Source organism: Equus asinus, chromosome 9 (genome assembly GCF_041296235.1).
Source record: "Equus asinus isolate D_3611 breed Donkey chromosome 9, EquAss-T2T_v2, whole genome shotgun sequence".
Classification (NCBI taxonomy): domain Eukaryota; kingdom Metazoa; phylum Chordata; class Mammalia; order Perissodactyla; family Equidae; genus Equus; species Equus asinus.
Window position 1 is genome coordinate 5,181,017 of NC_091798.1, and position 27,284 is coordinate 5,208,300.

The 27,284-nt window shown below is 47.7% G+C and overlaps 1 protein-coding gene across 2 annotated transcripts in view; it reads right to left on the bottom strand.

Moving 5' to 3' along the window:
- Positions 1-22,000: 22,000 nt before the first annotated feature.
- MAML1 (mastermind like transcriptional coactivator 1) overlaps positions 22,001-27,284 on the bottom strand; it is a 37,447-nt gene continuing 32,163 nt past the window's right edge. For both annotated transcript variants that reach the window (XM_044777537.2, XM_070516919.1), the window contains one exon: positions 22,001-25,514. In XM_044777537.2, the coding sequence (XP_044633472.1) occupies positions 24,535-25,514 (980 nt within the window). In that variant the 3' untranslated portion in view covers positions 22,001-24,534. The remainder of the gene's footprint in view (positions 25,515-27,284) is intronic.

The window sequence follows — 27,284 nt, forward strand, 5'->3', positions numbered from 1 at the left end:
TTCTTCATTTTCTGGATTATTTGAGCTATTCTGGATTCCATGAATTTCTATTTGAATGCTAGGATCACCTTATCAATTTTTGCGAAGAATTCAGCTAGGATTTTGATAGAGAGCGTGTTAACTTTGTATATTAATTTGAGGAGTATTGCCATCTGAACAATATTAAATATTCTGATCTGTGTACACGACGAGTCTTTCTATTTATTTAGATAGTCTTTAATTTCTTTCAACAATGTTTTATAGTTTGCAGAGTATGTTTTGCATTTCTTTTGTTACATTTATTCCTAAATATTTTATTCTTTTTGATACTACATAATTGGATTGCTTTTCTTAATTTCATTCTCCGATTGTACATCACAAAATATATAGAGAAATATAGTCAATTTTTATGAGTTGATCTTATATGTTTCAAGCTTATTGAACTTGTTTATTAGTTCTCTTAGTTTTTTTAATGGACTCCTTAATGTTTTCTAGATACAAGATCAGCCATCTGCCAATAGAGAGAGCAGTACTTCTTCCTTTCACGTCCTTTCATTTTCTTGCCTAATTGCCCTAACTAAAACCTCCTGAGGTGGCAAAAGCCCTTATCTTTTTCCCGATCTTAGGCGGACAGCATTCAATTTTTCACCATTAAGTATGATGTTAGCTCTGGTTTTATGTAGATGTCTTTTATCAGAGGAATTTCCCTTGTAGTCCTAGTCCATTGACTGTTTTTATCACAAACGGGTATTGGATTTTGTTAAATGCTTTTTGTACATCTATTGACATATGCTTTTTATCCCCTTTAATCTATTAACATAAAGTATTACATCAATTGATTTTTTTTTTTAAGATTTTATTTTTTTCCTTTTTCTCCCCAAAGCCCCCCGGTATGTAGTTGTATATTTTTTGTTGTGGGTCCTTCTAGTTGTGGCATGTGGGATGCTGCCTCAACAGGGTTTGATGAGCAGTGCAATGTCCGCGCCCAGGATTCGAACCAATGAAACACTGGGCCGCCTGCAGCGGAGCGTACGAACTTAACCACTCGGCCACGGGGCCAGCCCACATCAATTGATTTTTTAATGTTAAACCAACCTTGCACTCCTGGTATAATTTCCACATGGTTATGGTGTATAATCCTTTTTATATGTTGCTGGATTTGGTTTGTTAGTATTTGTTGAGGATTATTAATACTGTTCTTTAAATCTTTAAAATAAACCTTATGTCATCGCCGTTAAAATGAAATCAATATTATTTGTCATAAATAGAAAAAAAATGTAATTAAATTCTAGCTAGATATTCTTATTTGCCCCAGGCTTAAGACCTGTGCCTTGTCATCATTGTTCTTGTTGTTGGAGACAAAGAAGAGAAGGGATGATTTGTCATGGATAAAGAATAATGGTGGGGGGGCCGGCCAGGTGGCGCAGCAGTTAAGTGCACACGTTCCGCTTCTTGGTGGCCCGGGGTTCGCAAGTTCGGATCCCGGGTGTGGACATGGCACTGCTTGCCAAGCCATGCTGTGGTAGGCGTCCCACATATACAGTGGAGGAAGATGGGCATGGATGTTAGCTCAGGGCCAGTCTTCCTCAGCAAAAAGAGGAGGACAGGCAGTAGTTAGCTCAGGGCTAATCTTCCTCAAAAATAAAAAAGAATAATGGTGGGGCCAACCCAGTGGTACAGCAGTTAAGTTCACATGCTCCGCTTTGGTGGCCCAGCGTGCACCAGTTCAGATCCCAGGCGCAGACCTACGCACTGTTTATCAAGCCATGCTGTGGCAGGCATCACACATAGAAAATAGAGGAATATAAAATGGGCACAGATGTTAACTCAGGGCTAATGTTCCTCAAAAAAAAAAAAAAAAGAAGAAGAATGACTGCAATTTCTTGAGACATATCAAATATATGAATATTTAAACATTTGTAATGATACTTAAAGTTCATGGACACCTTTGGAAGTTGCTAAAGGACTAAATCATTCTTCTGATAATTGACAAATAAAAAGGAATAAGAAAGCATTTGTTTTATGTTCTGTTATGAGACGGCCAGTGAGGTGCGGCCACAAGAGGAGACGCAGGAGAGGCTTAGAGAACAAATTGATTATACCCACAGACCCTAGAGACAGGAGGCACAGCATGCCTCGCGGGGCTACAAGGGAAGGACACCAGGGTGGGCAGGGGGCCGAAAACAGGAGCAGGAGGAGGTCTAGGTCAGAGCCCTTGGGGTTTCCTCGGGAAAGGTGAGGCAGGGCACGGTGAACAGCTGGGACGGGCTAGTTGGAATAATTTCGGTGGGCTCGAAACTATAGGGGCTGTCCCTAGGTGCCTGGCACCTGGCCTTGGATGGTTAAGACAGAAGAACATTGCCTCCTGGGCTGTATGGCCAGGTGGAGGAGGTCTGACTCTGGCCTGGTTAGTTTGCATAGCAAATGCTGGCTCTAGGCAGAACTAGTTATCTCTAAGAATTGGCTGGCCCTGGGGAGGGGCAGTCTCTCCCCAGCCAGAAAGGGTTTTTAAGATGCCAAAACATCATAATAAATAAAAAAATTTCAGGGACAGGTCCCGTGGCCGAGTGGTTAAAGTTCTGCACGCTCTGCTTCAGCAGCCTGGGTTTGCAGTGCAGATCCCCAATGCAGAGCTACTCCATTCATAGCCACGCTGTGGAGGCATACCACATACAAAAAAGAGAGGAAGATTAGCACAGATGTTAGCTCAGGGTGAATCTTCCTCAAGCCAAAAAAACCCCAAAAATGAAAGATTGGCAGTAGATGTTAGCTCAGGGTGAATCTTCCTCACACACACACGCACACAAATTTCAATACATATATACACACACACAATACGGCATCTATCCTGCTTTGTTTGTTCAAACTGTATATCAGGGCAACCAAATAGTAGATGTGGGAAAATCGTTTCTTTACAGCTGAATTCTAGATAATATATGAAGTAGGAATGAGCCTGTGATGACATCATAGGTCTGGATCATTAACAGCTCCTAAAACCAACAGGTGGCAGGTTGAAAGGGAACTTAAGTAAGGAGGGGCCAAGGCTGTCACCACGTGAACCCCTCATCAAACAGCTTCTCTGATAGTGGAGCAACCAGATGTCACATTGCCTCCGGAGGAGGCAGTGAGAAGCTCCACCCCTCCCCGAAGTTCTTCTGGCTGGAACTTGCTGTCTGTTGGAAGTAGATGGGGCAGAGGACACCACAAGGAAGCCCAGATACTCATACATCTCAACAACAAAACCAACAACCCAATTAAGAAATGGGCAAAAGATCTGAACAGACGTTTTTCCAAAGAAGATATATGCATGGCCAACAGGCACGTGAAAGGACATTCAACATCATTAGCTATCAGGGAAATGCAAATCAAAACTACAATGAGATATCACCTCACTCCCGTCAGAATGGCGATAATTAACAAGACAGGAAACAAGTGTTGGAGAGGGTGTGGAGAGACGGGAAGCCACATACACTGCTTGTGGGAGTGCACACTGGTGCAGCCACTATGGAAAACAGTATGGAGCATCCTCAGAAAATTAATAGAACTACCGCATGATCCAGCTATTCCACTGCTGGGTATTTATCCAAAGAACTTGGAAATACAAGTATGCATTTATCTTTATGCATGCACCCCTGTGTTCATTGCAGCATCATTCACAATAGCCAAGACTTGGAAGCAACCTAGGTGCCCATCAAGGGACGAATGGATAAAGAAGATGTGGTATTTATATACAATGGAATACTACTCAGCTATAAAAAATGATGAAATCCAGCAATTTGCGACAGCATGGATGGACCTTGAGGGTGTTATGCTGAGTGAAATAAGTCAGAGGGAGAAAGTCAAATAGTGTATGATCTCACTCATATGTAGAAGATAAAAACAACAACAAACAGTCACATAGAGACAGAGATTGGATTGGCAGCTACCAGAGGGGAAGGGGGAAGGGAGGAGGACGAAAGGGGTGATTAGGCACATGTGTGTGGTGGTGGATTGTCATTAGTCTTTGGGTGGTGAACACGATATAATCTACACAGAAATTGAAATACAATGATGTACACCCGAAATTTATATAATGTTATAAACCAATGTTACTGCAATTAACAAACAGCAAGCAAGCAAGCAAGCCCAGACGGATGCAGAACATGGGTCCATCATAGAGGAGTCCTGGAGACAACGGTAACAGCTACAGTGTTCTCGTGCTAAGGCGTCATGATATACTTCCTGCCAGTGCGCCCCGGGGACCCTGCTTTGCAGGAGTAGCTGAGAATCAGACGTGGGAAATTTGCGCTCAAGGTCACAGGAAGTGGAAGTCAGGGCTGAGGGACTTCCACTACCTGGCAGCTCCCGAGAGTTAGGCTGTGTGTGTCATGCTCAGTGCTATGTGCCCTCAGCAATTAGTGGGTGCCTGGTGCTCGATGAACGAGTCGAGAACCGGTGAATGCCATCACTCACGACATCAGCTATGACAATAAGTCTTCTGTTGACTGAAGCTCTAACTTGTACTGGGTGACAACAGGAGACACAGAGGTCTTCCGCAGAGAGCTGCTTCTGACAGACCGGCAAATCTCTGCCTTGGGCACCTGTAGATGCCAGGCTCCATGCTGGGTGCTGAGGAGCCTGAGTGATCCCACTCCGCTGTCGGACTCCTTAACTCTCCTCCTCACTCTGATGCATCAACTGGAAATGTCCTCCTCCTCCTGCTGAGGCTCCTAGCCTTCCTCCTGCTCCTCCTGCTGCTCCTCCCCTCCTCCTCCTCCTCCTGAGGCCCCTAGCCTTCCTCCTGCTCCTCCTCGCTCCTGCTCCTGCTGAGGCTCCTATCCTCCTGCTCCCTCCGCAGATGCAACTTCTGCTCCTCCTCCTTCTCTTCCTGTCTCTCCTGCTTCCCTCTCCCCTGAGCCGTAGCTACTCCTACAAAGCAGGGACCCGGAAGTGCACACAGCAAGGAAATAGAAAATGACTTAGTGGATGAAACCCCTTAGCACAGCAACAGTTATCACACAAGACTTGGTGTAAAGCCACAGTAATCAGAGCAGCCAGGCTAGGACATAAAATTAGACAAATAGACCAGTGGAATCTTAGAGAGTCTAGAAATAAGCTCACACATATATGGACAATTAATTTGTGACAAAGATGAAGGAGAATGTAGTGGAGAAAGACTAGGCTTCTCAGCAAGTGATGCTAAGACAATGGACATCCACATACCAAAAAAAAAAAGAACTTGAATCCGTACCTCGCACCCATCCAAAAAGCACCTCAGGATGAACTGTAGACCTTAATGTAAAACCTAAAACTAGAAAACTTCTAGAAGAAAACACAGGAGAAAGTCTTTGTGACCTTGGGTTAGGCAAAAATTTCTTAGGACACCAATGATCCATAAAAGAAAAAATAAATTGGACTTCTTCAAAATTTAAAACTTTTGCTCCTCAGAACATCCTACCGGGAGAATAAAAAGATAAGCCATAGACTTGGAGAAAATATTTGCAAACATACATTTGATAAAGGGCTTGTATCAAGAATATATAAAGAACTCTCGCAACTTGACAAGAAAGCCGTGGGCTGAGTAAATGGGCCTGATCCTTCAGAGAAGGAAGGGAGAGACTCTGGCCGAAGCAGAGCCGGCTTTACAGGGGCCTGGCCTCCACTTCGGTCAGTGTTCTGGGTCTGAGAACTGGTTCGGGCTGGAAATACGACAAGAGGTCCTCAGTTTTCACTGGGCGGCTGACTTGGCTCTCTGCTTATCCATTTGCAATCTCGTTTGGTTATATCTGTTAAACAATCTACCTTGTCGCCTGCTCATCTCTCTTGTCCCTACGAACACCACATTCCATGAGCCATCCCTCTAGATCCCGCCATTGTGATCTGCTGACCATCAAGGTACTCACTGACACCTGGCTTCTGACAGTCCTGTGCTGCCACTTGGCCTCTATTATTTTTGACTTATCATCTCCATTGTTCCGAGGCGCCCAGTGTGTAATGGCATCTCCTATCCCCCATCCCAGATGACAGGAGGGCCACTGGGGACTTTGGAGCGATGCTCGTGTGCCCCTCCCCAGTGCATCCCTTGTTGCCTAGGAGATGGCATGCACCGGGGAAGGGAATACTCAGAGCTTTGCAGACTGTGGGATACAGAACTGAGTTGTACTGACACCCAGGGACCCAAAGTACCATCCTGGCCCCCCTTTTAGTGCAGGGGACAAGTGGGTCGGGTAACCATCCAAGTGCGTTCCAGACCTCCCAAATAGGGTCCTAGCCCAGGTCCATTTCACGTGGATCCACTGAGTCCAAGTCCCCTGGGTCATTTCTCTGGTTCCTGGATGTATCATTAGAATGGTCCTACCAGGCAGGTGCAGGGTGCAAAAAACAGTTAGACAGCAAGCCTGAGACTACTGTCCTTGCAAACTGCTGGCCAAGTTGGCCCTTGGCTGGTATCTGGGAACTGAGATTTCAAGAGGGTTCCCACCATTAACTGTTAAGAATGGCTCACTGTGGGGGCTGGCCCCGTGGCCGAGTGGTTAAGTTCGCGCGCTCCACTGCAGGCGGCCCAGTGTTTCGTTGGTTCGAATCCTGGGTGCGGACATGGCACTGCTCATCAAGCCACACTGAGGCAGCGTCCCACATGCCACAACTAGAAGAACCCACAACGAAGAATACACAACCATGTACCGGGGGGCTTTGGGGAGAAAAAGGAAAAAATAAAATCTTTAAAAAAAAAAAAAAAAAAAAAAGAATGGCTCACTGTGCCTCGTCTATTTGGGGTTAGGTTGAATACCTGCTTTCCTTTGGGGATTCTGGAATTTTAGTTCATGCCAGACAGAGGGTACCTACATGACCAGCCCCCAGTAAAAATCCTGGGTGCTGAGTCTCTAATGAGCTGCCTCAGATGGCAACATTTCACACATATTGTCACAACTCATTGTGGGGAGAATTAAGCATGTCCTGTGTGACCCACAGGGAAGGACTCTTGGAAGCCTGCGCCTGGTCTCCCCAGACTTCACCCCACATGCCTTTCCCCTCTGCTGGCTTTGCTCTGCATCCTCTCACATAACACATCAGAGCCACTACTGACTACCAGGAGTCATACTGTGGGTACCACTATTGCTGAGCGCTGGGACTCCTCCTAGCGCATTATGGAACCTAGGCTGGTCTCGGGGACCCCCTGACACAGGCAGAATCACACATTGGTTCCTGGACTTATAGATGAGAGGTACTGGAATAGGAGAAGCCAAGTGGAATCTCCTGAAACTGGTATCCCTTCACCGAGAGAGAACATTTAAGAGCAATATTGCATCCGGGAGGAGAGATAGAGATTAGTACCGCATTGAAAGCCTTAAAGGATGGAGGGCAGTGGTTCCCATCACATCTCCAGTGTACTCACTGGGATGGCCCCAGGAAAAGCAGGGAAGTCCTGGCAGAGAGCAGCAAACTACTGCAAACGCAGCCCAGTAGTGGCCCTAACTGCAGCTTCTGTGCTAGATGTGGTACCGTTATTTGAGCAGATTAACAGAGGCAGGAGTAGATGACGGGCAGCCATTGAACATGTTCTTTTCCATTCTCATCTGAAAAGAGGATTAGAAGCAGTTCATATTCACACGGGATGGGCAACATTACAAATTTACTGTCTTGCCCCAGGACTATTTTAATTGTCCCTCTCTCTGTCATAATATAATTTGGAGGAACATTGACCTTCTGGACATCTCCCAACGTCACACTGGTGCACTATATTGATGATGTCGTGTAAATTCACCTGATGAGCAGCAAGCGCCAAGCACATCAGAGGCTTTGGTAAGTCACAGGCACTCCAGAGGGTCAGTGGCTTGTCCCCTCAGTGAGGTCACTAGTCGGTGGCATGTCAGCCATCCCCTTGGAAGTAAATACAGGTTATTGTAATTTGTAGCTCCTACCACAAAGAAAGGAACACAAGACTTGGTGATCCTCTTTGGGTTTTGGATGCAGTACTTGGGGACCCTGCTGTGACACATTTATCAGGTGACACAGAAGGCTGCCAGCTATGATTAGGGCTCAGAGCAAGGAATGGGCTTTGCAGCAGGGCCCCGCTGCAGGGCAAGTAAACTTCTGCTTGGTTCACAAGGTCCAGCAGGCCCCTGGTGCCAGAAGTGTCTGTGGTAGAGCATGAGATGTCTCTGGTAAGCCCCAGCAAGAGTCACAGTGCACACCCTCGGGGGCCCAGAGCAAAGCTACATCTTCCCAGCAGGGAATGTACATCATTCCAAAAACAAAGCAAAACTCCACCATGGGACCATGGGACATTGGTGCACCAAGTGACTATGTGGCCAGAGCAGCCCGTCACATGAGCTGGTTCTGTGGGACCCAAGAAGTCACAGCAGTGGCCCGTCACACCAGGGAAGGGATGCTTGGCATCAGCTGAGTGGGGTCCAGGGCACAAGTAGACATCTGAGTCACCCACCACTGTGGCCCCAGCACCTCTCCCTTAGCCACCGGCCAAAACTGGCCCAGACCAGAGGCTGTGTCTTCAGGGGCCCTAGGGTGGTTTTTGATGCACGGATCTCTCTCTTTTTTTTTAAAGATTGGCACATGAGCTAATATCTGTTGCCAATCTTCTTTTTTTCCTTCTTCTCCCCAAAGCCCCCTGGTACATAGTTGTATATTCTAGTTGTAGGTCCTTCTGGTTGTGGCATCTGGGATGCCACCTCAGAGTGGCCTGATGAGCAGTAACGTGTCCACACCCAGGATCCAAACCAGTGAAACCCCGGGCCACCAAAGTGGAGCGTGCGAACCCAATCACTCAGCCACGGGCCGGCCCCCCAAGCTCTTGATTTTACTGTAAGAAGTTTACCCACATTTTATCTTATGGTTAGCTCTTTTCCTGTCTTATTTAAGAAATTCTTTCCTACCATCAGGTCATCAAAATATTCTCCTATGTGACCTTATAAAAGCTTGATAACTTTGCATTTCACACTTAGGTGTTTAATCCATTTGGAATTAATTTGCTTATGGTATCAGGCTGGGATTGCATTTTTTCCCCAAAACTTTTTTTAAACAAAATTTCAGACTTAAAGAAAATTTGCAAGAAGAATGCAAAGAATTGCAGTGTACCCTTCACCTAGGTGTCTGTCATTCTACTGTAAAGTCATGCGCCACGTAACAATGTTTCAGTCAACAACAGACTGAATACACCACGGTGGTGTCACCGTAAGATTCATACCACATAGTCAAGGCGTGCGGTGGGCTTTACCATCTAGGTTTGTGCAGGTGCACTCCATAATGGTCACACAACGACAAAATCACCTAACGATGCACTTCTCAGAATGTGTCCGTCGTTAAGCAACTCATGACTGTATCTGATTATCTGCGTCTTTTCTCCCTCTCCACACGTGGCCAGACACAGACACACACGCACACTAGCCTTCTGAGCCATTTAAGGGTAATTTGCAGACAAAACACCCCTTTGCTCCTCAATACTTCTGTGTGTGAACATTCTCTTACATAGCTACAGTACAATTAGCAAAATCAGGAAATTGACAGTAAGTCAATATCGTCATCAATATATACAAATATCGAACCACTATGTTGGACATCTGAAACTAATAGAATGTTATGTATCAATTATATCTCAATTTTTAAAAGGACAATACTATTATCTAATCGACAGATCTTAACCAGATGTTGCCAATTGTCCCAATACTGTCTTCATGGCAAAAGAAATTCCAGGATTGTGCATTGTGCTCCATTATCAAGCGTCTTCAGTCCCCTTTAGTCTGGAAGGGTTCATGAGCTCATGGATCTTTCTGATGCGGGGTCGGTGAGTCGAGGAGTCAAAAGAAAGATTTCTTGGACTCTCAAGGTCTGGCAGTAGTGCTCTTTCGTTCAGAGAATAGTGTGGAATAGCATGGGGACAGGACCCATGGGCAGTCAGAGCTGCTGCAAACATGGGTTGAGGGTAGGGCTAAATTTGAGGCATAGGTATGTGAGTTATCTCTTTACAAGTCAAAGGAAAGAATATGTTAAAAAGTTGTTAAAAGGGTATCAGTGCAGATGGGGTCTGGTTATTGGGTGGTCCTATAACTTTAGATAAGAGTCAGATCGGATTAAGTCAGGATGCCCTTGCCTTCCCCATTAAGAGTTTCTAGAGATAAAGTCATCCCCCGCTCTTCCTGGTTCAGAGAGGGAGACACTCCCACAGATGGAGACCTCCCTTACAAACGCGAATGTCTCTTAACAAAGGGCAAGTAAATTCCACTTTTCAGAGCCTCTTTCCTGTCTGCAGTTTTCAAAAGTAACCAGCCCAGAATAATCCTCATCATTTCCGTGTCCACACAGGCCCTATTTTGCAGAAGTCCGCCCCGATTGGGGTTTATCTGAGGTTTCCACAGATTGTAATCAATCATGTGCCTTGGGCAGGATTGTCAGAGCAGTGGCGCTGTATTCTTCTCAGGGCATGTCAGGCAGCGCGTGATGTCAGTCTGTCCTGCACTGGTGATGTTTTAACTGTGCTCTCAACATGGTATCCGCTGCTTCCTCTACCGTAGTGAGAACTGCAAGAACTCTCGGCATACCAGTTCTGTCCGAACCCCTTGTACGAAGAGCCTTTGCCCAAACCCTGCCATGGCTTCTAGCAGCCTAAGGCCGCGTCCCTGGGATGACCCAGCCCCCCTGAGTGCCAGTCTGGAAAAGCTCAAGGCTGACAAAATAACTTAGCATTTGTTCCAGTCAACACTGAAGATAGGCTCCTGACCTGCCATTCTTAGAGCGTTTATTTAGAAACCTTACAATTGTAAGTCCTTCCTGTCCCTTTGAGATGTATGTGTAGCTCCGACAACCCAGGCGTGTCCTTCCCAAGGGCCTGAAAGCCATTCTTTTGAAATGTCATCCTCAGCTGTTACTGAACCGGGTTCATCTTGCCTGCACGATTATGCCAGTCACCAAGATGACAAATCTGCAGGAGAGAAAGGGTTTAATTTACAAGGCAACCATGTGATGAGACAGGATAAGCAATCTCAGATCCACCTCCTCGAAAATGGGGATTAAGGATATTTATGGGATGAGGGGCAGAGTGGTCTGAAGTGTGGGGGTAGATGATTGGGGCTGACGAGAGGTGAGTAACTGACGATCTGCGCAAGTGTAGTCAAGCTTCATGGCTCTTTACAGGACACATCTTCACAAAACGGCGGTGTTACCACCATCTGCAGGTAGAGTTTTTAGCTCCTTGGCGTCAAAGGGTCACCTATTGGTCATCTGTGCAGACCCAGTTGACGAGTCGTGGCTTTAACCAGCCTGAACTGGACAAGGAGTCGACCCTCAGTTCCTGAAAGACTCAAACACCCCACCTGTTACCGTGTCACCCAGGTGGAGATGCTCCCCAGAGGGCGGGCTTTAGGAGCGCATTGTCTAACTGCTTTTGCAAACAGACAACCGAGTACAGTTAAAGCAAGCGGCCCCGGTTTCACAGGGAGGCCAGGGCCTCTGTCTCCCGCTCTCTGAGGGAGGGGAGAAGCCTAACGTCAGGAAGTGCCCGTTAGCAGAGAGGACGGCCAGATCACCTTGACAGTGACCAATGCTCTCACCTGCTTTTTGTAATTTTTCACTCCCTGCCTCTGCTGGACTCCCTGCTCCATTTTTGCCTCCCTTACCTAATGTCCGGCTGTGTCTATCTTTGACAAAGGTAACTCTTTCTCCCATTGAAATTCATAAGTATCTTTGTAGGGCTATACTTTGAGATTATGTAAAAAGTCTGTTACTCCTCAAACTTTCACCCACTAATTTTAACAACTATTGGTGATTCTTGCCTGAATCACTTATTATTAGTGATGGTTGCAAACGGTGATTTTCTGATTCCATCGTCCTTTGTACATTTATTAGTAAGAAAGAACTTTCCCTTCTCCTCTACTTATTTCCTTATTTGATCATTGTGGATTCATAAATTCTTAAATTAAAAATAAATTCTTGGGGCCAGCCCTATGGCCGAGTGGTTAAGTTCACGTGCTCTGCTTTGTGGCCCAGGGTTTCACCCGTTCGGATCCTGGGCGTGGACCTAGTGCAGCTCATCAGGCCACGCTGAGGCGGCGTCCCACATGCCACAACTAGAAGGACCCACAACTAAAATATACAACTATGTACTGGGGGTGTTGGGGAGAAGAAGGGAAAAAAAGTTAAAAAAAAAAGAAATAAATCCTTATTTTGCTCAATGGGTTCTATTTCTTTATCATTATTGTTTATTTTGATGTCCGTATTATCCCAGATTCAGCAGTGGGTACCCCTTCACGCTGGCTCCTGTATCTTTGTGACATGCCCCTGTCTTCCTAGAGCATATCCTGATTTTCTATCACAACAATATTCTCAGAGTGCATCTAAGTACTTCCCTTATCCCGGTCTGGAATCTGTCATTCCACCAAGGACAAGAAGACCTGTTCGTTTTAGTGAACAACAGTATTTAGAAACCAAGCTCTGGGCCCAAGTGCGCTTACTGCCACTAGGGTGTCACTGCTTCTATGCTCGCTCCGTGGAGAGACTGGGAAACATATGTATGTATACACACACACGTTTGTGTGAGTACGCGTGTATATGTATGTATAGTGTGTATGTATTTATCCATATACATATAGAGAGAGGGCTATATACGTACTCTCACATGTATCTCTATCCATGTTAAAAACCATGAGTTTGCACTGAGATTTTTGTTTTAAATCTAAAACTGCAGGATTCATTCTATTCTTCCTCCTGTCCATATTTATAACTCCAACTATCTTTAACAGTGAAAACTCTAGATCCCGTTATCCGCGATGTGCTTTACTTATTTGCCCAGACAGGAGTCTCTGTGGTTAACGCAGGACTCCAGAAACCTACAAACTAGAGTTGAGTATTAGTTTAGAATTCCTCTTGTCTTCAGCCTGACCGTGTGTAGTCCAAATGTTATTCACTTCAAATTCTGTTTGGTTTGTTTGTTTCTGTTTATATTCAATTTTAGGGTTTTCCCCTCTCATCCTTGTTGATTTTATTTACTCTTTTTTCGAGAATGTAAAACATCAGCATGCTTCCAAAGATCCGCTCAGAGAAGCATCTGCCCCATCCCATTCCTTCTATTCTTCCATTCCCTCCCCACCCATACCTCTAGTAACTTATCCTTTCTGTTTCTGGTTTATCTTCCCTGTATTTCTTTTTGCACAAATGAGCAGACACACGCAGATTTTCTTATTTCCTCTTCTTCCTTACACAAAAGGCAGGTACTAGCCATGCTCTTTGTTTTGTTTTGTTTTGTTTGTTTGAGGAAGATCAGCCCTGAGCTAACATCCATACCCGTCTTCCTCTACTTTATATGTGGGATGCCTACCACAGCATGGCGTGCCAAGCAGTGCCATGTCCACACCCAGGATCCAAACCGGCAAACCCCAGGCCGCCGAGAAGCAGAACATGTCCACTTAACCACTGCGCCACCAGGCCAGCCCCACCATACTCTTTTGCACTTTGCTTAGCAAAATATCCTGGACAGCACATCCTACCAGTTCATAGAGATTGTCCTCATCCTTTCTTATAGCTGCAGGGCCTCCATGGTGGGGGGTATTAGAGTTTACTTCACAATCCTGCAGCATTGGCATTTATTTTTATTTTTTATTATTATTTTTTGTGTGTGTGTGTGAGGAAGATTGGCCCTGAGCTAACATCTGTGCTAGTCTCCCTCTATTTTATGTGGGACGCCGCCTCAGCATGGCCTGATGAGCGGTGCTAGGTCCACACCCAGGATTCGAACCTGTGAACCCTGGGCCGCAGAAGCAGAGCGTGTGAACTTAACCACTATGCCAACTGGGCAGGCCCCAGCATGGGCATTTAGGGTTATTCTAATACTATGTGATCACAGAGGAAGTTTCAAAGAATACTGTGGTTGTAATTTTTTAATATTATTATATAAAATTTAATTTTCTATGGGGCTGGCCCCGTGGCCGAGTGGTTAAGTTCACGTGCTCTGCTGCAGGCGGCCCAGTGTTTCCTTGGTTCGAATCCTGGGCGTGGACATGGGACTGCTCATCAAACCACGCTGAGGCAGTGTCCCACATGCCACAACTAGAAGGACCCACAATGAAGAAAATACAACTATGTTCCCCGGGGGGCTTTGGGGAGAAAGAGGAAAAAATAAAATCTTAAAAAGAAAAAAAAATTTTCTAAATATCTAATACAGTCACTCGATTCAAATACAAAAATATAAAAACCAGTTACTATAATTCTTTATTAAATGATATATAGGAAATTTTGATGCAAAATAATCAATAACCATTCTATAGATGAGACAGAAGGCGAGTTTACTTCAGCCAGAGTGAGGATTATAACCTGGGAAGGCAGTTTCCACAAAGGAAGAAAGTGATTCCACCTGCACTCTGCATTCTGGGAGCTGTAAATGGCTGGTGCCAAGGACATAAACGACAGAGCCTAAGGAACTGCCGCACATGGCGGAGACCAAGGAGGCTCGACAACTCAGAGCAGTGTGATCCTGGAGCAGAAAAAGGGCCTTACGGGACAACTGTTGAAATTTGAATAAGATCTGTTGAGTAGCTAACAGTCTTTGTTTCAATGGTAATTTCCTCTTTTTAATAATTGCATTGTTGTTATAAAAGATGTTAACATATGAGGAAGCTAGGTGAAGGGTGTACAAGCATTCTTTGTACTATTTTTGAAAACTTTATTGAGGTGTATAATTTATATACATTCCATAAAATTTGCCCACTTTAACTGTACAATTCAATGACTTTTAGTAAACTTACTCAGTTGTGCAAGCATCGCCGTAATCTGGTTTTAGAATGTCTTCCCCACCCCACTAAGCCCCAGCCCCGATCTACCACTCGTCTGTTTTCTGTCTCTATCACTTTGCCTTTTCTGGACATTCATACAAAGGGAATCATACAATATGAGGTCTTTTGTGTCTGTCACAACTTAGCATAATGCTTTTGAGGTCTTCGTACTATTTACAACTTCTTTTTGTAAGTCTGAAATTATTTCAAAATGAAAAGATTAAAAAAAAAGAAAAGAAAAGATGAATCACTGCCCCTTCCATTGTGGGAGGGACCAGGGTGTTACCAAGTGGCTAGTTGGTCTCCTCAAGGGATGGGCTGACGCTGAGGTTTGGCATTGGTCTCTGTCCCTGGCAGGGTGGATTTTCAGCAGTGATGTGGAGCTGCTGGGATTGTGCAGAGCGCCACCACTGCCACCATAGCTGGGCATTTTTGTCCAGCACAGTGGAGGGGCCATGCAGAGGCCGGCTGACGTGTATTGCAGCTTGCAAGTTGGGCTCGACCTAGTGTGTTTGCAGTAGTTCACAGTTATCTACCAGGGACTATCTGCTCTTGGTAGGGACCAGACTGGGGACTAAATGGGCATATGGGAGGAGACCACCACCCCTGCATCCCACAGGCTTTTAGGCTGGCACTAATTTCTGCCTTTCCCTCCAGAATGCAACAATGCTTTTCATCTAGTCTGTTGGTTAAGCAGCCGTTTCAGAGGCTTCCACTTGGCCAAAAGGAGGGCTCTGCAATGGTCAAGTGCACCCATTACGGTTAAACATCAGGGTCAGGGAATGACCAGGCAAGGCTGTGGACCAGTGGTCGCACCGTGAGCTGGGCCGGGGCCAGAACTCTGGCTCTTACTCCCCTAACCTAACCGGGGAGCCATGATGGCACTTGGCACCCCAGCTATCAGTGTCAGCTCTGACCTCCTATCCGAGGGCCCTAAAACAATCTAGGTGTTCCTCTGCCCAGGGTATGTCTCTCCGAGTAAACGGCCATAGGTCTCTTTGGGCAGGACCAGGAGAGTCATTACTGCATCGCTCATGGTGATGTTGGAGAGGGCTCCCTAATGGGATCCGGCCTCTTCTTTAGTCTAGGGGTTCTGAGTCTGAGAACGACCTCAGGTCTGGAAACTGGGCGATGTTTTGTAACCGTCTTGGGGCAGCTTCCTTCAGCCATCCAGTCAGCGATCCAGCGTTGATTCCTTCCAGTTGTATAAGGAAGCCAATCCCTTGTCAGCTCCCAGCTATTTGCCCCAGGCTACACCAGGATCTGTTAATAGCTCCCTACTCTCCAACCTGGCTGCTGATTTCGATAATTGCTCTCACCAGGCTTCTGAAAGGTCCATGCTGCCACCTGGCCCTATTGCTTTGGGATCTTCCCAACCCCATTGCTCTCAGGGAGCCTGGTTCTATTACAACATCTTCTGCTGTCAGTCTGGGCCTTGGAGGAACGGCCACCCAGTTTCTCAGTCATGTGGTGCCCCTCTACGAGGCACCCTCTCTTTTTGGTAAACGGCATGTCCTTTCAGTCCTCTTGCAGGACGCACTTGTCAGTAGGTTTTGTGGCCTGTCACAAATACGGAGTATGCCTGTTCTGGTATGCCCTTCACTGAACGTTTGACCCCTTCCTCTGTTGCCAGCTGCAGCAGCTCCTGCATTTCTACTGCCCTTAGCACGGGCCACGGCTTCCTCAAAGCGTCCGAGAGCCAAGTGGCAGCATATTAGCACTGTTTCCTGGGGGTGCTGCATCCAGGGTAATAAGTCCTGTGTTAAAGCAGGGTGCCCCCACATGGATAAGCTGTCCCTGAACCAACTTCTTCTTAGAGCGCCACCCCCCGCCCCCAGCCCCCTTGGTCCCATACACACCCCGGGCTCCTGCTGGGCTACCTGGCAAGGTCCTGCAGGGCCTTCAGCATATCGGCCCTTTCCTCTACTAGCAGGCCCAGCACTTCCCCAGCCGGCTTATGTTATCACATGACCCTCATTATTGGTCAGGAGGGGAGGTGGGGGGCAGATCCCAAGGGGAGTGGGAGGGCTGTGTGTGATTTTCAAGCAAGAGGAAAGCACCAGCCCTTAAGAGGGAGGAGCGGCCCGCATCTGCAAGCCCAGAGGTTTCAGGCGGACCTGTGCTTTCAAGGCTTTCTAGGGCATCAATCAGATGTCCCCATCTCGAGTGTCAGGGTCCCACTCCTTCGTAAGCAGGACAGTGACCTTCGTGTAGCAGACTTGGTGGGTTCAAAGTTCAACCTTTGCTCTGAACACCTAAGTCCTGGCCTGACCCCCGCCGCTTCGTCTGGCCTTCTCACAGGCTGCCAAGGAGGCCCTCTGACTTCACATTCTGCCTGGAGTCAGTGATATTCATCCTTGGTTTTCACTGTCTTTCTCCAATGCATCATGGATGGCCACCAGGGACAGCCCTCTGAAGCCAGAATTTTTTTATTGTTTTATTTTATTTTAAATTTTATTGTGGTAAGAAGACAACATGAGATCTGCCCTCTTAAATTTTTAAGTGTACAGTAGAGTATTCTTGACTTTGTTGTACAGCGGATCTCTAGAACTTACTCATTTTGCTTCACTGAAACTTGATTAGCTACTCCCCATCTCCCCTGCCCCCAGCCCCTGGCAGCCACCATTCCACTCTTTGATTCTCTGAATTCGACCTCATATAAGTGGAATTATACAGTATTGGTCTTTTTGTGGCTGGCTTATTTCACTTCACGTGTTCTCAAAATTCATTCATGTTGTTGCATATTGCAGAATTTCCTTTTTTAAGACTGAATAATATTCCACTGTATGTAAATACCACATTTTATCTATCCATTTATCTGTCGATGGACATTTAGGTTGTTTCCACATCTTGGCTAGTGTGACTACTGCAATGAACATGGGAGTGCTAATAGCTCCTGATTTCAATTCTTTTGAATAAGTAAATACCCAGACGTGGGATAGCTGGATCATATGGTAGTTCTACTTTTACCTTTTCGAGGGACACCCATACTGTTTCCCATAGCGGCTGCGCCATTTGCTTTCCCACAATAGTACACAGGGGTTCCATGTCTCCATCCCCACCAACACTTTTTTGTCTTTTGTTCCATAGTTCTTATAATTACTCCTTCCTTTAAACTTCTTGGAGGCCTAGGATATTGCATTCCCTTCTCCAGTATCATATCCCAGTATCGCTATGCTGAAAGGCTTTAAACGACAACATGCCAGCAGCTCTCCCTACCCCACGGTCACCAGCGATGGGGCTCCTGTTGCTGGGCAGCTCCCAGTGCAGAGCTGGCTCTGAGAGCACTCCTCACTCCAACCCTCTTAGGTTGGCTTCCCCAGAAGCAGCTTTCAGCGGGGGTCAGCACACAAGGAACGCCACCTGTGAGTGTGGAAGGGCGGCTGGACTGGGCACGGACCAGTTGAACTGAGATGCGGTTACAACATGAGGCATCAGACGATCCCACAGGCACCGTGGAGCTGCGGTGGCCCTTTGGAGATGTCCCAAATTACGGAAAGGGGCTGGGCCTTTGTACTCCCATACTGAGCAGTCTCCAGATGTGGGCTGCCCCTGGGAAGGGGGCATAGTCATGGGCAAGGCGGCTCCCTTCCACTGCAGGCAATTCCCAGCAAGACTCAGCTGTGAGCTGGCAGCAGCCAACTTCCTGGCGTGTGGGGGAAGGAGTCTCTCGGCCCTGAAGGGGCAGCAGGCCCACCCTCGTCCCGAGGGGAGCGCTGTTCTCTTGCTCTGGTCTTCCCATAATGCCACGGAGTGGCTATGATTCCATGGGAAGGTTGGATGGAGAGCGAGGATAACGGAGCAGGTGGGGTAGGACAGGTTCAAGGGAAGGAACGAGAGGCAGCTGCAGAGTTTAAGAAAAGCGTCTTTTACTGCACAAGCCAGTGTCAAAGAGAAGAAATGGCGTGGGGGGAAATGTAATCAATAAAGCAGATTTGGACTTTTTTACTACTCTGGAGCTAAGACTCCCTCAGGTCTCCAGCTCTGAGGGTGACATGACAGGAGGAGGGACAGCAATGTCTGCAGCTCTTGACTTTGAAGGTGACTATGTAGTTGGGCTCCTCCCCGAGTTGGAGAAAAGCACCTGGGTGCTTGGGAAAGTAGAGAAGCAATCTGCCACCGTACCATTCAAGACGAGAGGTGCTGACGGTGTCAGTGATAAATCCAAAGGGGATCCAGTGAGCGCTCATCTCGGCTGCATCAAGTGGAATTAGATCCTTCATGACTTAAGAATCTATCATTCTTTTCCTTCTTTAAACTTGAAATGTTCTGCTTTCCAGATACAGGGACAAAGGAGCCCTCTGCGTGGACGCCTGTGACGCCCTAACATGCGCCCTGCTCCCCCCGTGCCGGCTGCACGGGGCCTGTCACCTCAGCGGGGAAGGCTTCCAACTTGGCCACACAGGACAGAGCAGGGAATCCTGCATCCCCATGCCCCTTGGGACACTGACATATGTCTCCTGCTTTCTGTGGCAGATAGCATCGCCTTTTCCTCATGCAGGTTTCCCCTCTCAGAGACTGCATTCCAGGACATTGATAATGAGGTGGATCCATGAGTTCTGTCCTTGTCGAGCTGGTTTCCACTTTGGTTGAGGGTCTTAAGTTATTCTTCCAATTTTCATGAAATGGTCTGCATGCACTGACTAGAGTCTGCAGCCCAGCTCTTGCAACCATTCAGAGAGCAAATTACCTTTGAAACATAAGCCCAGTCAATCTGAAAAGTGGCAGGTGCATTACCAGCTCGAAGACAAAAGGGGAAAGGTCCAGTAAGGCAAATTTATCCTGTGTGCAGGAGGACAGGTCTGTTTCCCAGACATCGCCCACCATTGCTTGTGCTGGCCTGGGGGGTGTCTGGAACTTTTAGTTGAATTCAGCCACTAGCCTTGGACCAAGTTCACAGGCAACCACCACTTTACATCTTTCAACAGGTTTACAGCCACAATGCCACTTCCAGGCCCTCATCAGCCAGCTGGCCTTAAGGCTGCCTTATTGATAATGCTGCTGCTGATGATGATAGGGGCAGTCCAACCCCAGGGTTGAACATGGGATCCAGTCTTACCTTGGGTGTCTCCTTAGCCTGGACTGGCAGAGGCCCCGGGGTAGCGCAGGCCCATATTGCAGACACTGCTGCGCTCAAGGCACCCCATAGCAGGACAAGGGCCACTCCCCCACTATATGCAACAGCACATCCTTCGTGTTTTTAATTTCACGCACGTTGGCATCTGTTAATTTTGCCTGTTCAGCATTCCTCCTGTTAACAGCACCCCTCTTCCTTTTGGGAACTTCCTTTCCTGTCCCTGTGGCCGTGAACTGCTCTTCCCCTGAGCTCTGGCTGGCTTTTTTTTTTTAAAGATTTTACTTTTCCTTTTTTCTCCCCAAAGCCCCCCAGTACACAGTTGTATATATTTTAGTTGTGGGTCCTTCTAGTTGTGATATATGGGACGCCACCTCAGCGTGGCCTGATGAGCGGTGCCATGTCTGCGCTCAGGATTCGAACGGCCAAAACTCTGGGCAGCTGAAGCAGAGTGTGCAAACTTAACCACTTGGCCACGGGAGGCTGGCTCCTTTCTAGCACTCGGCCTCAGTTAAATGTCTCCTTGGAGGGGCCTGCCCTCAGCATCATATCTAAAGTCATCTTGGGGTTCCCCTCTATCCCCTCAGCCCCAGCGCCTTCCATCTCCTCACCCTGTTTCAGTTTCTCCCTGACACTTAACACTCCAAAATCATCTTGACCTGTCTATGATGATTATGTTACACAAGACTGCAGACTCCAGGAACAGTGCCTGAGCCCTCCTATGCTGCTCCTCTAGTCCCTGGCTCCTAGCGCAATGCCTGGCCACGGCACGTGCTCCGTAAACATTTGCCGAGTCAGCTGCCTCCATCGCCCCAAGAGCCCAGCTGGAGGCCTGCAACAGATGTGGGTGGTGACCGAGTTCCAGAGATCTGAACTGCCTGGCTTTCGCCCCTCCTGAGGCCTGTTTAGTGCGTCCTTTGATCTGGGAGTTACCTGCTAACCTTAAGAACGGGCTAGGAGCAGGGAATTTTTAGGGTTTTATTAGCCAGATTTCTTTTCTATTGGCTGATAACACGAAGCCCAATAAAACCATCATTCCAAGTTACTTCATAAATATTTAGAAATGTTTAAAATAACTGTATCATATCTCATCAGATGGAAGTACCACAATTTACCTAATGCACTCCCTTTGACAGCTATTTAGATTCTCCTGGTTTTCTGCAGTCACACACTGTGCCACTATGAACACCTGTGCTATGACCTTTCTTCTGCACCCAGAATTATTTTCAAGGACGGCTTCTCAGAGTTGGAATTGTTGGGCTGGACAGATGGCATTAACATTTTGAGGAGCTTGACGCCTTCTTTAAAATTTCTCCCCACAAAGTTCTACAGGAGCCTGCCTCTCCACTCCAGCCAGCAGAGGGTGATTACCCTTTACTCCTCTGATGGGCAGAATCATCTCATTTTCGTTCTAATTTGCGCTTCTTTGATCACTGGTGAGGGTGAACCGTCCCCGACCCCGCCCCAGCCCTTCTGCGCACCTTCAGCCAAGACTTCAGAGTCTTGAGTTTTTCCTTTCCTGTGCTTCCTATACGAGGCTATATGTAGGTTTCATTAGAACAACCACAGTTAATTCCATCACAGGACAGTTCTTGCCTCACCTCCTGGAAGGCTGCTCTTCCCCACCCTTGCAGGCACTCTGGCTTCTCCAGGTCTGACCCCACTGCTAGCCCATGGTCACCAAGGTGAGAGTTCACTGAGATCTGCTTTCCAGGCTCCTTGGAGTGGCTTCTGCCACCATCATCTCATGCCCCCTCACAGTTTGACAGACAGCAATGGCTGGGTGAATGCGCCAGAGCCCATGTTCTTCACAATAAAAGGGAGACGAAATATGACCTGGAGAACTGCTTTGAGGGTAACCCTAAGAGCTTTAAGTAAAACATTTGATCTGCTAGCGACCTAAAGTACCCCTGAGTTACCTGGTCCCACTTCCCTCACGTTAGACACAAGGACACAGGTGAGCCCCAGAGAGGGGAGAGGCTGGTGGCCCTGAGTAACGTCAGTTCTCATTTCATAGCTGTCGTCACACAACAGAAGTTACTCTGAGGTAAATCAAATCCCCGGCCGCCACCACCATGCAATAAGAAAGCAGCTAAATCACAAAAGAAAGCCAACCACCAAACAAAGCAGTCACGGCCAGGTCCAGCTCCTACCTGCTGGCATGGCCATGGGAAGTCAAGTACACGGGCAGTTGCATACTAGCAAAATATTTTTATTATTTTATAATGATAAAACAAGGAAAGTAAAGATTTCTTTTTGGTGTATACCAGAGTTAGGGGAAGTAGAAGAATAAGGGGATTAATAGGATTTTTATGTATTCTGATGACAATAAAAAGTTAACAATACCAACTGTTTGCCATAAAACTTATCATAGCTCCCCCAAAACACATATATAAAGGATCATAGTTTTAAAATCTATAAAAGTAAAAAATATACAGTCAGAAGCTCTAACGCTTATTCCATCTTTAATAGAAAATTGTAAACATTTATTTACACAAAGCGAATGTGTATAACAAAAGTCCGAGCACCCTTTTGAGTCATGGTTCCTAGAAGATGGGGATCTGCGCTGAAGCCGAGTCACCTCCTCCCTTGCCCACGCAAAAACCAGACTCACGAATAAAGCCACGGGCAGCTCCCTGGGGGGACCCCAGGCGTCACATTTTATTGCTCTGACACTGCAGCAAGTGAGCAGCCTGGTGTCTAGGCAGCCTCAGGACTAAGGCAAGGGCAGTCCTCCCTGGGATGGGAGGCACAGCACCCCAGGACAGAGGTGAGCAGCAGCCAGAGGGAGACCAGGAGAGGAGGAAGTGCCCATCACCAGCCTTCAGCCCACGATTTTTGGTAGAAAACCTACTGAAGTCACCCTCCTTCCCCTTCAGATTGGGGAACTCACTCAGAGGGTGGAGTCTTCACTGGCTTAATGATTCATTCCCTTCTTTGAGAGCTAAACTCAGCATTTGGGCAAGGCAGGGAGGGTATTTAAAGGGGAAATGGCCCAAACACCACCTGTGGTGGCAAATGGCTATTAGAGAAGAGGATCTGAGGGCCTAAGTACCCCCATGAAAGGCACTACTGGTGCAAAATAATTACCGAAGTGTGTACAACCCTTCACCCCCTCAAAGCCATTCAGGCTGGCTGTGTGAATATGTTCCTTGGCTCAATTCTTTACATACGATACTCCTTGAATTATCCATTTTGAGGCTCCAGGGAAAACAAAGCGGGGTTGTGGTTTCTCCGAGACCACTCTGCATATAAGCCACTCTATTCAGTGTACTATCTTCTCTCCAACACTGTTTAAAAGGGTCTCACCCTGCGCTACCATTTTGCTTTTATTATACCGAAGTGCTCTCTCCGTCTTTGCTTTCCACAAATAGCCCACAGGTAATCGCCTGCTTTGTGGACTCTCAGCTTAGTCAACTCCACTAATTGAGAGAGAAATCCATTTGAATCTTTATAAAAGATGTATTAGTGTTATAAAGCAATTCTCTTTAAAAAGTGCAAATCATATGGTATGGGAGTGGAAGGAGTAGTACAGCAGAGCGGAAGGCCGTTCTCTGACCAGGCCTGCAGACTCCCTGCAAATGGGGCCACCTCTTTTCTCCCTCCCCCAAACCTTTCCTTTCTGGGGATGGGATACCTTCTTCCCTACAATGCCAGGGCCTCCTAGGAATTTCACTGACTCTCTCTTTTCCCCTCCAATCTAGTAAATCTTTGCTTTAGAGGTTTTCCATTTGGGCTGGAGAAAGGAGGAGAGGCAGGAAGAAAGGACGTGGGAACTGACGATGGGGTGAAGGAAAGACATCTGTGCGCAACTCAACAATGACCACCTTCCTAACATGTTAAACGTAAGTTTTCAGAGAAACTGCAAATGGCGGGAAGTTACAAACAGAAGAACACATAGGAATCCCAAATATGCCATTTCAGCATTTAGCCTGGGGGTTGCCTAGGATCCCACTACCAACGCCCTGGGGAGGTCCTTGACAGGTCCTGGTAAATGCCAACCTGGAAGAAGAGCGTTCTAGAAGGAGGAGGAGCTGCTGGAAAGATCTGTCACTCGCTCTGCTATCTCACGGCATCCTGTTCCTTTTTGGCACATGCAGTCACAGCCTGCACTTACACAAATGATTTTCCAGTGACCCTCATTTTCCCCTGAAAGCTGACAAAGAGCACGAATAAAAAAGGCTCTTAATCAAAAGGAAACCCTAGGTTCCCAATGCCACTTGATCAATTTAAACCACCACCTATCCTAATCTGTTTTAAAACCTTTTTAAAAAAATTTTTTTCTATGCTACAATTTGCAAATAGTTCTGCTATATAAAGTTTCAACAGAACCTGTCCCCAACACTAGGGCACGTGGAGAAACCTTGGACTGAGTCAACATGATAGCAGACTTTTACAAGCCTGACATCGTGGGGCTTCACTGTCGTAACTGTTGGTTTTGGTCACTTGGATAGAAAACCACCTGTAGAACCCTGTCCTGCTGTCCCAATACCAGGTACTGATGCCAGCAGAGGGGCTGGGGCCAGCCCAACGGACCACAACTGCTGGCTCAGAGCCTCGGGCCCCACAGGTCCTGGCAAGGGCCGGGCCTCAGCCTCAGGGCTCTGGCTCTACCCGTCCAGCTCCCTGGGCCCTGTGCTTTTGGTCCAAAGTACTTGCTCTTTCTTGAATCTGAGAACAAAAATACAGGATGTATAAACACTGAAAACACCACAAATTCTGCTGTTACTGAGGCCCTAAAAGGTCATCCAAATCATTCATCCACTCTTCCGAAGTCCTGTTCTTCAGCAGGGAGTCGATCAGGTCGGCATCTCCAGCCATGCTGGCCAGCCCGCTGCTGCCTGGCTGCCCACTGTAGGCAAAGGGCAGCTCCTGGCCCGCGGTCCGCACGGGGTAGGCCTGGGTGCAGTGCAGCCCTGCCCGGCCGCCCATTGGTGGAGCGGAGCTCTGGCTGAAGGCTCCCAGCTCAGGCCCTGCTGGGCTCAGGCCTGGCAAGCCCTGCTGCGGAGCTCCCTGGGGAGGTGCTGGGGCAGGGGCACTGGTCCTCTGCTGTGTGCTCACAGGGGGCAGCATGGATCCCGCTGCAGCTGCCGAGCTCATGGGGGCCATGGGCCTGCTGGGCATCGCCTGGGAGAATTGCGCACTGGACATTTTCAGGTGGGCCTGCTGCAGGTGGAAACTGGAGGCTGCAGTGAAGGGGCTTACGGTGTTGTTCCCTGGGGTCTGGCCACTCAGGTTTGCCATTCCTTGATGTTGCCATGAGGGATTCTGGCCTCCCATGGCCGCTGACACCCTTGGGACCTGTGGCTTAGTTAAACCAGAGTTCAGGGTTCCCTTATTGTGCTGTTGGGAGAGGCCAGAGCTCCCCAGAGAGTTCTGCCCATAGGCAGCTGAAACTGAGGTGTTCTGGCCCACGCTGGCCTGCCGTGGAATGTGGGCATGTCCGTTGGTGACCTGTGGCGGGGGCTGGGCAACTATCTGGGTTATGCCAGAGGCCATGCCATAGAGGCTGCTCTGTGGCATGCTTTGGGAGCCAGCGAACTGAGCCACACCTCGGTCCTGCTGGCCTGAGTTCGACGGGACAGAGGAAACTGAAGTGTGCCCAGGGCCCATTGGCATCAGATTCCCGGCTGAAGGGAACACTCGAGGACAGCTGGAATTAGATGGACCCAAGTTGTTCATGCCAGGCATGGCAGCAGAGGACCCTAGAAGACAGAGAAGAGTCTGTCAATCAAGCTGGCATTTCTTGACCACCACTGTGGAGACACCTTCAAGACCCAAGCTGCAGCTGCTACCCTACAGGGAAGAGAGGCAAAATCAGAACCCAAGATATCTCATGGTCAATGGAACCTCAAAGAAGAGCGCACTGGGGGCCAAGGGGCAGCAGGTTTCCCACAGGGTGAAATGGAGGCTTGTCTGGAGCAACGAGGGGATTAAGACAGGCAGAGAGGAAGGGGCAAAGCCCAAGGGGAGGGCAAGCCAGTGGACTCGGTTCACCTTTCAAAGGCCCACCCCATTTCTGCTCTGTGGTAGGTCCTGTGCTGGGCACTGGGGACTCCAAGACGGACCCAATCTAGGATCTGCCTTTGGGAAGCACAGACTCCATGTGGTGTGACAGGGTTACACCAACAAAGGCTGGGCAGCAGGCTGTGGGAGTGCAGGGGACTGAAGGTTTAATGCCTGGGAAGATTTGGAGAAGGCTTCAGAGAGATGATGACAAATATATTGGGTTTTAAAAGCGTAGAAGTTTAGTAATTAATAGTTTAGAGCAACAGTATTCTAGACAGAGAAAAGAACATGCAAAGGCACGGAGTTATGGAAGGCAGTCTGTGTGGGGACTCTGTGGCTGGGGCGTGGGGAAAGCATCCAGTTGGTTAGAGCTAAGACTGAAGAGACAGTCCTGGCCAGATCCAGAAGAGCTGCGGCTGCCACGTGAAGGGAAGAGCTGCAAGGCCAAAGGGTCACTGGACCAGGATTGTGGTTTAGACTCTGCTGGGCAGAGCTGTTAAAATCACTTAGGTGAGGGGCTCCTCCAATGTGGCACGGGGGGTAAAAGAGGGAGAATGTGAGCTCCTATTCCTTACACCACAGAACAAGGTGGTCGTGGGAGGGAGAAGTCTAGACTGACGTTGGCAGATGTTTCCCAAGCACCTGCTCTGTGCGAGGCGCTGTGCTGGAGAGATAGCAGGGAACGGGAGGACAGAGAGGTCCCGTCCTCAGGGAACCTGCTGTCTGGGGCTCTGCCTTCAGCAACAGATGCACAAGTGATAACACTGAGACAAGCTTTTGTGGGTAGGAGAGTGATTGTCCCAGGGCTGGCCACGGCTCAGTGCTTTGTTTCTCTTCTCTCCCTCTCTACTAGCACCTAACTGAAAACTGGGCTGAAGAAAAGAGGAGAGCTGAAATAGTCTGTTTCACTCCCACTGACAGCCCACAGCCACATTACGGGGGGTGAAGGCAGAAGAGCTGGCTGAGACCCAGGCTTCTGAGATGCCTGCAGATTTCGACTCCACAGTCTCAGTTAGCACACACATAAAACTCCATCTAGTCTCCTCCAGAATGCTCAGCTGTAGTCAGCTTCTCTGAGACACTTTATAGTGAGAGTCATTAACCAAGAAAGGAAACGTTTTGAAGATATTCCAAGAAGAGCTAGGAAGGCAGGTACAGACAACATTTTACTGCACCTGTCAACTAAAATCTATGTATTTCTGGAATGACAGCCTGAGCAACGGCAGTCAGGTTCCCTTGCATATCTGAGACATGACAGCTAAGACCTCAAAGTGCTTCCTGCCCTTTTCTGATGCTGCCACTCGTGACACCAAAGTGAGCAAACAGGAAGAAGTGTAAGGCCACACAGTGCGTTGTCTCTCCTTATCTGGAAAATAGGAGAGGGTCATTTTTTGAAGAGACAGATAACGGCAGAAGCAAAGAACTTTCTTAAGAATTACAGAAGCCGTTTCCTATTGATAAGATAT